The 12784-nt window shown below is 47.0% G+C and overlaps 1 protein-coding gene across 1 annotated transcript in view; it reads right to left on the bottom strand.

The window, feature by feature from the left end:
* Positions 1-565: 565 nt before the first annotated feature.
* LOC135222606 (uncharacterized) overlaps positions 566-12784 on the bottom strand; it is a gene marked incomplete in the record, with an annotated part of 76574 nt that continues 64355 nt past the window's right edge. Inside the window, 1 exon segment of the mRNA XM_064260703.1 lies at positions 566-723. Within this exon segment, the coding sequence (XP_064116773.1) occupies positions 591-723 (133 nt within the window).

Genomic DNA, 12784 nt, shown 5'->3' with positions numbered 1-12784 from the left:
TGTAAAAAAAAAAATAAAGCTCATAAATGTAGCAAAAAATAAAAAAAGAGCTAATACATACTTCAATTCCCTGACTTGTGTCCATTCAAACTTGAATCTGATGGTTAGGAACCTAAGCAGACCATTAGCTGGGGATTACCATGTCTGCAGTGCAATGAGGATAACCAACATGCCTGTTGGTTATCCTCCTAAAATAAATTGATTCCACAAGGGTAAAAAAGATGTAATGGAATAAATCCAGCAATCATTTGACAGCTGATGCAGCAAATGAAAGAAAAGGAGGATCTTCAGAATAGAGTGCTTACCACTCTGCAACACTGGACTTCATAACTCAAGTAAAATACAAGGTTTGTACTTTGTATGGGCATAGTCTCTGATGATCTTGTCAAGAGTATATAAAATTTTCCTAGCTTTAATTCCATACCCTCATTTTAATATCAACATCAACATTTAAACTCAACACCCTCACTTTGATATCACCATTATACGTAACAGTCTGGATAAATGGAAAGCTTCAGACATATTGTTACTACCTACATATAAAAACGGGTAATGAAAAGCTACAAAAAAATAAATAATTCTCTTCATAGCTACATCTTGTGCAACAGTTCACGCTCAAACTGTTCTGCAGTGAATGTTCCATCAATCATTTCACAATTTGGGTTAAACACTGAATATGCACTTATTTCTCCTTTTCTCTTGGGTCCAGACCTCATGTTATACCTGCAAAAGAAATGTACCAATAGACAATTTTGCAACAGTATTACCAATAATCTAAATTGTCAATCAGTCAAGGAAACCTTTTAAATTAACAATCACTCAAGAAATTTAAGCAATTCAAAATAATTTTGGAGTAATTTATACTTTTACTTGAAAAATACAGCTAAGTAAACAATTTTATGGCTCTTAATGTTCAAGGTCAAGTAAGAGGATAACCAGCATCCCACATATATACAGTGGATCCCTATATTCACAGGGGAAGTGTTCCAGACCAATCGCCCCTGCAAATAGCTAGAATCAGCAGAACCCCTATAAAAATGCTTAAAACTGCCTATTTTGTCAGTTCAAACTCAAGAAAAACCCACTAAAAATGCTTATCCCTGTTTTTTTTAACAGCTTCATCTCAAAAAATGCATTTAATCATTAAATTGATATGAAAATACAGTAATCTGTGGATATTTCTCATAAAAAAATACAGTGAATTGACGAATTTCCCCCGAATATAGGGTAGATATGGTCCATAGAGAAATCTGTGAATGCCGAGAACATGAATACAGGTTCAACTGTACAAGTTTCCATAGGAATTCCTTGTGCATCAGCTAAGTTGTTAAGATCCCTTTTGCTAGTGAGCAGCAATGCATTTTGCAAATAAATTGCTCAAATGGAATAAGTGTAAAATGACAATTTGTCCAAAATTGCATTTTTCTAACTATACAAACCTGAGGTCCTTTTACATTAGGAAGGTAACTAGCGGCAGCTGGATGGTCGTGAGCTTTCGAACAAGGGTGTTCGGTAGTTAACTGCTTGTCCGACAGTGCGCGAGCCGCGCGACTGGGAGACGAAGAATCACTTTTGCTTTAGGCCCAAGCAAAAAATGCGGAGTGAGGGGTGGCATGAGGTGGGACTATGTGTAAAAGGACCTCAGGTCCTTTTACACATAGGAAAAATGCAATTTTGGACAAATTGTCATTTGTTCCAACACGGGATACAAACCTTTCGGTCCATTTACAATAGGAAGACTCACTTCTTGGTGGGAGGAATCTGAGTCTTTTGTGAACAAACTGGTGTTCGCCCAACCTTGGATTGCCTCCGTGGTCGTAAGAGCGAGGGAGGGATCCTAGCCTCTGTCCGATTGATCGGGGTGTGCACTGAAGAATCAATGGTCAGATCTCTGGACCAAAGTAATAAGAGAGAGGCAAGCGTATCTCTTAATATCAGCAAGCAAGAACTTGTTCCTGTTTGCAAGAGGCAACATAAAGTTATGGGTTTGTCTCTTGTTGGCTTCCACTCCAATTCTTGGTTGGGGGATTGTGGTGGATATTCACTCTTATCCCTAGTGAAAGGGATAGGATGGGGCTCTGTCGAATAGCTCACCTGCATCTCGTCCTTATCCAGCAGGGTGACGACCGTGTCCCTCTGCCCAGGTCGGTAGGGGGAGAGAAAAAGATGGGAAGAGGAGCCAGTCACACTCTCATTCACTCATCCATTCTTACAGTCACACCAGGACTCGATGCTGTTCAGCCTGCAAGGGTCTGGGTTAGCTACACAACGTGTTGAGCAGCCACCACAGGTCCCAAGGAAAAAGTATCCAAGGACCTGTGGGCAATATCCCGAAGGTAGAAGGAGGTGAAGGTGGTCTGGTTGGCTCAGACCCCTGCCTTCAGGACCTACGCCATGGAGAAGTTCTTGCGGAACGCAAGGGAAACACCAATGCTCCTGACTTCATGGGCTCTCGGACGGAGCGTACGGATGTCGTTACTACCATCAGCCTCGTACGCCCTCCTGATCACCTCACGCAGCCAGAAAGAAAGCGTGTTCTTGGATACTTCTTTCTTGGTCACCCCGGTGCTAACGAAGAGGCGTCGACACTCAGGCCTGAGGTGTCGAGTTCTCTTCAGATAGCGTCGTAGCGCCCTCACAGGACAAAGCAGCATCTCATCCAAATCATTGTTGGTGAAGTCCATTAGGGAAGGGATTGTGAAAGACTCGAACCTGTCAGGGATCGATGGTTTCTGAGTCTTCGCAACGAAGTTCGGGACGAAATCGAGCGTCACAGATCCCCATCCCCTGGAATGTTTCACATCGAAGGACAGACCATGAAGTTCCCCTACTCTCTTCGTCGATGCCAGGGCCAGCAAGAAGAGGGTCTTGAGGGTCAGATCCCTGTCTGACGACTCTCGGAGTGGCTCGAAGGGTCTTTGAGTCAAACTCCTAAGGAAGAGAGTCACGTCCCACTCAGTGGGCCTGAGTTCCCTGAAGGAGGAGGAGGAGGAGGAGGAGGATTGGAGGAGGAGGAGGAGGAGGAGGGAGGAGGAGGAGGAGAGGAGGAGGAGGAGGAGGATGAGGAGGAGGAGGCACTCCTCTTAAGAAGGTTCCTGTCGTCCAGCCACCAGGCTAGGTCCTGCCTTACCTCCTCCGTGAGGGACACAGGGAAGTATGGTGGATCCTTTGCCTGTGACCAACTCTCCTTTAGTCTCCACTGGAGAGACCAACGGAGGGTGAAGACACCCGTGAGGGACTAACTTCTCGAGTGACAACAGGTGGCCGATCACGACTTGCCATTGCTGAGCTGCCTGTTCCTGCCGAGACAGGAACCGGTCGGCTGCCTCCCTGAATCTGCTGATCCGCGATGTCCTGCGGGGAAACTCACCCTGCTACCGTGTCGATCAGCATACCCAGGTACTTCATCCTCTGCTTGGGTTCGAGATCGGACTTCTCGAAGTTCACCACGATCCCAAGATCGCAGCAGAACTCCAGTATTCGATCCCTGTCCTGCAGCAACTGCAAGCGGGAGCTCGCCAGGACTAACCAATCGTCAAGATACCTCATAAGACGTATCCCGGACGAGTGGGGCCAAGCAGACACCAGAGTGAACACTCGCATGAACACTTGTGGGGCGGTTGAGAAACCGAAGCAAAGTGCCCTGAATTGGTACACTGTCCCGTCGAGGATGAAGCGGAGGTACTTCCTGAAGGATTGATGGATGGGTATCTGGAAATATGCATCCTTCAAATCCACTGAAAGCATGAAATCGTTCTCCCTGATGGAGTCTAGCACGGAACGTGCCGTCTCCATCTTGAACCGAGTCTGGCGAACAAATTGTTTCAAAGGAGAGAGATCTATCACCGGGCACCAGGCCCCCGTAGACTTCTCCACCAGGAAAAGGCGACTGTAAAAGCCCGGTGATTGATCCGTGAACGATCTCTACAGCTCGTTTGTTCAGCATGGTCTTGATCTCCTGTCATAGAGCTACATCCTTTGATGATCCAGGGATGTATGTTCGCAGATGGACCGGGTTGGAGGTGAGGGGTGGCCGAGGTTCGAAGGGTAGTAGATATCCTTCCCGAAGGACGTCTACCATCCAGTTCTCGGCACCGTAGTGCTGCCATGTTGCCCAATGGCTCGCCAGGCAACCCCCCACTTCCGGCAGTAGGTGAGGGGGAACGCCGTCCCTAGCGTTTCCCACCTCTCTTCGACTTCTTCCCTGGCCCCCCCTTGTGAGAAGGAGGGCTGATGACGACCTCCCCTGGCAGAAGTATAAGTCGGAGTCTTTCCTTGGGGCTTCGACTGGGCAGCCGAGGAAGCGCTAGCCAAACTCTTAGGCTTGACTGCGGTTCGAGGCTGCCCAGAAGCCTTCGAAACTGCCTGGTGTACCACGCCCTCTGATGGGCGAGGAAGGAGATGGCCTTTCCCCCAGACTGACAAAGTCTCGTGAAAGCCGCGTCATCCTCAAGAGGAGTATCCCCCGAGTTTGCTGCGACTTTAGACACTGTGGATTCCAGGCCTAGTGCCTCTTGCTGCGAGAATCAGAGGTTCTCCGACAGGAGCTGCTGCAGAGACACGCCCGGAGTTAGCCTGGCTAACTCTGGGTTCACCTGTTTGGGCGGCATTGGATCCTCAGATGGCACTTAAAAACGCCGCTGTTGCAGTAGAGGAGGAGGAAGTAGCTTGTTCGACCTGCCAGACTTCAGCGAGACGTCCTGTCCGGAGACGAGAGACTCGACCTGGTCTAACACAGAGTCGGCAAGTTTCGATAGCAGCAGACCCACCATTGGTCTGGGTTCCTTCTTAGGACCCCAAAACGACTCGAGCCGGGACGTGGGCTCCGATGGTGGGAGCAGCGATCCTTCCCCAAGATCGTTGTGCTGACGAATCAGCGCAATAACCTCGGCAAAGTTCCTCTGAATCTCCGGAGTGACTGCATCTGGTGGAGTAGGACCGTCAAGTCCCTCGAACAAGAGCAACTCCCGAGATCCTCCCCCTTCAGGAGGGGGAACGGCGACAGATCCCTCTCGGTCTTCTCCTGTCACTTGCGCGTACGACCTGGTCGATCCTAAGACCGTGCCTGGCACGTACGGCGTCGTGACGGGATCGTGCGGGGCGCGCCCCTCATGATCACTCCTCGGTGTCTCGCCCTTCCCGGTGTAACCCGAGGAAGTTGAAGGCACGGGAGAGGAAGACCTGACGCTCCCCCCTCGCTCACTGGCAGGACCAGTGTGCTTGGAGGGCTGCAGGCGATCTCCAACCCGCGGTGGGGATCGAGCTGCAGGCCTGGTTGTGCCGTTCCCCTGGGGAAAATGGCTGGACCGAGAACAGCGGCCACGATCTCGTGCGTCAGAGAAACTGCTGCTGGTTGCTCTACCCATCCGGTCCCTGTGGGAGCGGCGGTCAGGTGACCTGCAGAGACCACTGCCGCGGTGAGACCAGTGCATGTCCTCACGGCACGTCGGACCACTGGCGCCAGCAATCGGGGGACCTCTTCCCAGCCTGTGGCTGGTCTGGGACCGTCACGTCAACCCGGGTGACCGGCTGGTCGCTATGAGAGCGAGAGCTGGCCTGGTGAGAGTCGCCTCAGCAGCTCTCAGCAGCCTCCCGCTCCGTGCCGTGAACCTGGCGCCGAGCGAGCTCTGGCGTCTGGTTCTTGGCTGCACGGCCACCGGTAGGTGACCGTATACTCGGTACCTCTCGCGAACGAGAGGCCGAGACGGAACCTGGTGTAGTGGCAGAACCCCTAGCACCAGGCGAGGAAGTACCGGTGTTAGCCGGTACCCCTCTGGTCCCCGTCTTCTTCCTTGCGGAAGGAGAGACGGGCCCCGCTCCCGAAGGAGCAGGAGGACCAGCGGAAGGACCCCCTGTTCCACAGGAATGGGACGGGCCCTGAGAAGTTCCCGAAGGAACCTTCTTAGGAGAGGAGGAGGCAGCCTTCTTCTTCCGCGGCTGGGTAGCCTTGGAAGTCGAAGGGGAAGAGGCGGCTGCAGACGACGAAGAAGACGATGAAGACGACAACGACACCTTCCTCCTCTTCCTCGTCAGCTTCCTCAGGACAGACGTGAGGTCAGCCATCCAGGGCGGAGCCGGGGCTGCTGTTGCCGAAGCAACAGGGTCCGGACGCACCTGTCCGGACAGACCAACGTCTGGGGCAGCAACACCGTGAGCAGGGATGACGTCAGCCGGTACGGACATAGCAGGAACAGCAGGAACAGCCAGCACAGCATCGGACACAGGTACGGCAGGCACAGCAGGCAGCACAGGTAACACAGTAGGCGGGGTAACAGCCAGAGACATCCTGGGTACTGGCGGCAGGTCCAGGGGCGAGCTTTTGGGGCAGCGGAAGTCCGGTTGAGGCAGCACAGCAAACCCGGGTGGTGGCGGCACGCCCCTCCTCGGTACGGCGATCAGCCCCTGCACAGCAGCTGTAGGAGAGACAGACACCACGTGCAGCGAATAAACCAGGTGAGGAGGGGCGGCGTACCCTTGAGTAGATAAGCCAGATGATGAAGCAGCCCTTGGACACTTGGCATGCCCTGCAGTCCCAAAGACACCCACACCTGACCAAGGTCATCCCTCATGGCAGAAGCACCTGTGGAAGCAAGCAGTTAACTACCGAACTTCCTTGTTCGAAAGCTTACGACTATCCAGCTGCCACTAGTTACCTTCCTATTGTAAAAGGACCGAAAGGTTTGTATCCTGTGTCGGAACAAGTACAGGTTAGCTCAGGCTATAAACTGTACATATGGAGTTACAATTTGCTGCGGGATATCTTGAATGTTTAATGTTTAATTGTAAGGTAAACTTTGGGGTCTGTTATCTATCAGATCTACTGCTTACTAGAAAGCCACATCCCCAATGCATCTCCTAAGCTGGGAGATTATTGTATATGCATGTTGCACACACAAAACGTGAGTTACTGTATTATTTTTCATAATGCACACACTATAATTTAATGGAATACTGACTTATCATTTCACAGGAAAATTTTCCATTAAATATAAGGGAGTTAAAGTACAACCAAGAGGAAAAAGATATGAATAAATCAAACAGATAAAAGTGCCTCAATGACTACCATCCAAAATAACAATCTGAACTGCAGCACAAGAGCCTAGCCCTTTTTTACAGAAATGCATTATCGTTTAAAACTAATATTCATAACATTGCCTCAAAGTATTTCATGGTTTACAGTAAATAGAAAACCTCTGATACTATAATGCAATTCATTGTGACACCAGGGCAAAATAAAGATGCTAACACAGCTAAGTAAGTTGCAAACAGTATAACTAAGGAGGTTCAAATACTGATACAGTGCCAAGAGTACATTTTCCCTACAAAAGAAAAGCTTATGGAAGATAGCCAGTGGGCAGAATTACGGGGGGGGGGAAACCACAACTCTCCCTCAGCTATGGATGGTGACCGTATGAGTTGATTATTATCAAACATCAAAATCAGCAAAAATAAAAACTTATGATAATAATAATAGTAGTAATAGTAGTAGTTGTTCTTGTTACTGTTGTACCAAGTGTAAAATAGAAAAAAAATCAACGATGAGAGAACAGCCTGGGAGGGACTAAGAATACGAAAAAGAGAGAAGAACAGAACACCAGGTAAATGTGGAAAGTAATGAAACAAAAATCATAAGTTGCAACAGAGAGAGAGAGAAAGAGAATTCTTGAAAACTGGACACATGCAAACAGTCAATGTTTATAGTAAGTCTGTTGGATGTCTGACACACTATCTTAAGAGTTTCCAATTTCACAAATTTTTTAAAGATTTGTATGTGCTTGGGGATTTACTTTCTATTTTGAGCTAATAATGATGATTTCAAGTTGAAAATATTGATTAAGTTACCACTTACCTGTGCCAAATATGTTATTGTTATAATACAATTAAGTTTGTTCATACTTACCTGGCAGTATATATATATAGCTGTATTTTCCGAAGTCCGACAGAATTTCAAAATTCGCGGCACACGCAGTGGGCGGCCAGGTGGTAGTACCCATTCCCGCCGCTGGGAGGCGGATATCAGGAACTATTCCCATTTTCTATTCATATTTTATCAGTGCCACTGTCTCCTGAGGGGAGGTGGGTGGGCACTTTAATTATATATATCTGCCAGGTAAGTATGAACAAACTTAATTGTATTATAACAATAACATTTTGTTCATGAAACTTACCTGACAGATATATATATAGCTGAATCCCACCTTCGGATGGTGGGAAGAGACAGAATAGGATTTTTGGGAAACTAAATTAAGTAGATGATATACATCTTGGTTCCTCACCTGTTAGCATAGCCGACTTCGTGATTACTGTCACCAAAGTCTGCTTCTGCGTTACTAGAGTTGCCAGCGAGGTAGAGACCTGTAATGCTGGTGCGCTCTATATGATCTGTCAACGGGGGCGTGACCACAATGTGACTAGACCATATGACCATATTTCTGAGGGCAACGAAGCTAAAAACCACCACCTGACCTAACCTATCAAAGTTAGTTCCATAACTTCTAGGCTAAAGAAAAGGAACGCGCCTCAAGCGACCAACCCTTCAAAGTTAAAAGCACACCTATCCCTTTTCTATAGGATAGGATTCGTGTTTGCTTGCTGCCCCCAATAATATATCTACGGATATGTATGGTCCTAGCGACGTACAGATCTCAAATGTTGTCTTCACATCCCTCGAGTGTGAAGCGAACACAGAGTTGCTTCGCTAAAGCGTGGCACTCAGGATGTTACTGAGTGTCATGCCCTGTTGAAATGCTTCCGAGGCCGCGCCCTCACCTCTTGAGCATTCATATTAAGAAAAATCTCAAATCTTTATGCAAACATAATGAATGAGACTTCTTAAAGAACTCTTGACTATAATGCCAGGGTGTTCTTGGACATGAACCAGTCTGGTCTTTTACGGAACACCGCAGATTGTCCGTTGATCTCGACTTTCTATAGTTTTATCAAGATAAAACTTGAGAGACCCGACAGGGCACAGGACTCTCTAATGCCCTTGCCCAATAATTTGTGCCATACCCTTGGTCTCCAAGCCTTCGGGTCAAGGGTTTAGACAGGTTTTCGTTCTTATCAAGAACGGAAGCTAAGAGGACAGACCGCATTATGTCCTTTAAAGCTAAAACCTCTGATGATGGCTAAAACCTCACTAACCCTCTTTTGCCGTGGCTAGAGCGGTTAGAATGTTAGCCTTTTCTGGTCAAGTGTATTAAGTTCGCAGAAAGGATAGGTTCGAAACGCTTTTGGTTGGCATCAGAACTCAGACTACGTCTAAGTTCCATGCCTGGAACCTGCGATCCAGAGAATTTCAAGATCTCCCCAGACCTCAAAGATCGTGAAGCTTAGTTGTTTGACAGAACCGAATCTCTGAGCCTAGAGGCCGTCAACAAACATATTTGCATATTCTACAATAGTTAGGAACTTCTATCTTATTCTATACTCATACGGAAAGATAGAACCATAAAGAAATTCACAGAGGTCGAGGTGGAGGAACAGTCATTTCCCTTCACTATCTCCAGAAAACGGCCCCCTCCGATGAACACTGAAAATAGGCAGCACTGCTTTGCCTTGCCGCCAAGAGACTGCCATAATCTTGAAGATCTTATCGCTTCTCGATAGGTCTAAACGCCTTCAGACTCAGAGAGGAGAGATATTAGATACTTCACTAAGTGACGATGTGAGATTACACCGATTCTCTCGGGAAGGGTCTTTGGACAATTCTCTGAATTACCTGACCTCTGTGAATCCAACCTCTTAGAGGCCAACATGTGGCGACTAATGCTAATCCTCTAGGATCATGAATAAGGGAACAACTTAAGAGGAAGCTCCTTCGTCTTCAATATTACGAAAAACTTAACGAAACCTCTTGAGGATCGTTATGTTCCGTGCCCAAGCCCATAACCAATTCTCTCTTCTTGAGCTATGAGAGAGCTGAGAAATTATCCGAGATGATTTGGGCCACTTGATCCAAACTCACCCTTCGAGGAACTGGAGAGCGACCAATTTGGCTTCCCAATTCTTTCAGACAATGTGCCAGAACATCTGTTCCTCTGTTCGGATGTCTGGGCACCCTCTCGCTATCACCCGAGGTGATCCTCAAGCCGTTGAGAGAAAATTAGAATTATTACAAGATCTTTGATGTTATTCCAATTTTCTTCGTGAGGAAAAATTGTAGAGGTCTGAATTGCTGTTTATTCAGGGAAACAGCTTCTCCAGGCGAGGAAATGGTCCCCAGCAAACTCATCCATTCCCTCACTCAGCCTGCTTCCTTCCCTAAATAAGGCTGCGCTTTGCATAAGCAGGAGAGCATTATTATAGTGCTATGCGCGGTAGATTCGTACAGAATTCTGTTACCGTGCGGTAAACCCGCACCGAACAAGTAAGAGATATCTTGTTGAAATTTCTAAGTAAACAGAAGGCATGTTCATTCAAGATTACTAGAAATTTCCTCAACCGAGGCTAAATCCATGATTGTAGGTCAGAGAGACGGTTTATTCAGCCATTCCCGCAAGGGAGAGAGAACGTAACCAACCGCGCACGAAGGGATAGGTATGAAATTATCGAGCAAAAGGAAACTCTCAAGCAGGCATATTTAAACGAAACAAAATTCGCTAAATACAGAAGCTGAGTTGGTGTTGCAGTTCAATTAGAATACTTCTCGTCTAAGTCGCAATCTGTAGAATAACTAGGATATGCGCCTACCCCTCGGACAATTCAACTGCTTAGTAGAATCCTGTCGCGAGGTTAATATACGTAGTATATATGGATTCTGAACAACGATCTCCATCCTAAATTCTTTCCTTCAAGAAAACAAAATAAGGATTGGAGATCGACCACCTTCGATCTCTATCAAAAAGAGTGAAGGAGAAGTCTTCCTCGAAGGAAAGCTTCAATGGTGAACAGAATACTATCTGCCTGAGTTGCCAGCTACTCCCTTTACGAAGGAATAGGTATGATATTATCGAGCAAAAGGAAACTCTCAAGCAGGCCTATTTAAACGAAACAGAATTCGCTAAATACAGAAGCGAGTTGGTGTTGTCGTAACAATACCTGAAGAGTTTGTTTCTTACTCCGAAAACTCTTGGAAGGTTGAAGGGAGTTTCAAATAAATACATTAGAAACAACAGTTCTTTCGGCTTCTATCCGCAGAGGTAAATACGATATGCGTATAGACTTGACCCATGCGTTAGCAAAATGACGCAAAGATAAACTACGTAAGTATTGTGAGTAATTTGAACATCGAATTCTCTACTACATCTTCCTAAAGACGAGCAAGATAAGAAGAGAGAAAGAAAGGAAAACGACTGTCCACGTTCTAATGAATGAGACTTTTTTAAAAGAACTCCTTGACTCTTTGCCAAGACTCTTTTCCAAGAAAACGTAGTAATTTTCGAATAGAGAGTCATCAAGAAGAGAAACCGAGGATCGAAAAGGACCGTTCAATGTTCTTATGATATTGGACATAAGACTTCCTGGATCTAGTCTACAAGTATTTTTCTTACTCCCCAGGATGAGCCTCTGAAAATGAATGAGAGCTCTTCCGAAATTTGTTAACAAGTTTATCCGCTTAAACAATAAAAACGTTTAAAATCTATGTCAATGAGAACTACCCATTTATGAGGGGTCCCCCACTTAAATGACAAAACGTTTAGTATCTTGACAATGGGGAAACGTCCTTACTTGACAAAACTATTAGCACTTTGCTAATAGGGGGAAAACCCTTTAACATGACGAAAGTCACCCAGGAATCCGAGTATATAATCTTTCCCGATTCTCAGAGAAATCGATGAAGAGGAAAGAGGGATCGAAGAAAAAATTCGGGTATGTCTCTCCGCTAACTCCGAATCCTTTTTAAAAATTTCTGTAAAGGAATGTCCTGTGGAGAGTCCTGAAAAAAAACCTCGTCTTGACGAGCGTTTATAAAGCGTCAAGCGTCCTAAGAAACGTCGTGAACAGCAAATAAGACGCCTTCTACAAGTTCTTTCTCGCAAAGCGTCCTGCCGAGCTTCCACCGAAGCGTCCATGGCGAATGTCCACAAAAACGCCTCAAAAAGCGTCCTGGAAAGCGTCCTGCTGAGCGTCCTCAAACGCGTCCTCATAAGCGTCCTGCCGAGCGTCCTCAAAAGCGTCCTGCTTAGCGTCCTGGAAAGCGTCCTCAAAAAACGTCCTGCTTAGCTACGAGCGTGTCTGAGCAGAGAAACACCAAGTCTTCTGAACGACGTTTCAGAGAGGAACTCGTTGAGCGCCCTGATGCATGCAAGCCCGCCAAGAGGGCGCCTGGCGAGCGACCTTGCCAACATCTCAATGTTATGACGAACCGCGTTTTGCGTATGACCGTTGAATATTTTCAAGGGACGTCCTCATGCGAGTCCTCCCCATGGAGAGCCCCACGCCTGCTCCTGAAGTGTGTGAACACTAAAGGAAGACGTATGGCTTTCGTCTTCAAGACGGGCCTTAAAGACCTTCATACCTCTTACAAAGACAGTGGCCGCCATGTGCGACAACTTGCGTCTTAGTAATGCAAAAGAACATCTCCAGAAACGCACTCAAGCAAAGGAACGCCGAGCGTCCGAAAGACACCCTCGCAAGGTGCTTGCCGAGCGTCCTGGAGAATGTCTCTACTTATAGGACGTTGAGCACCTCCAAAAGCTTCCTCACGTCTAAATTGCCCTTCTTATGCCGAACCAGAGACATAAGTTGTTTGACTGTGCAAAGCAGCTTGCCGGACGTCAAACTTATCAGCTTGCTTTACGAAGTAAAGCGAACGTTACATAACGTATACGGAGCCGCCATT

The sequence above is a fragment of the Macrobrachium nipponense genome, chromosome 20 (assembly GCF_015104395.2).
Source record: "Macrobrachium nipponense isolate FS-2020 chromosome 20, ASM1510439v2, whole genome shotgun sequence".
Classification (NCBI taxonomy): domain Eukaryota; kingdom Metazoa; phylum Arthropoda; class Malacostraca; order Decapoda; family Palaemonidae; genus Macrobrachium; species Macrobrachium nipponense.
The sequence above is the reverse complement of the archived record's forward strand: the minus strand, read 5'-3'. Positions and strand labels throughout refer to the sequence as shown.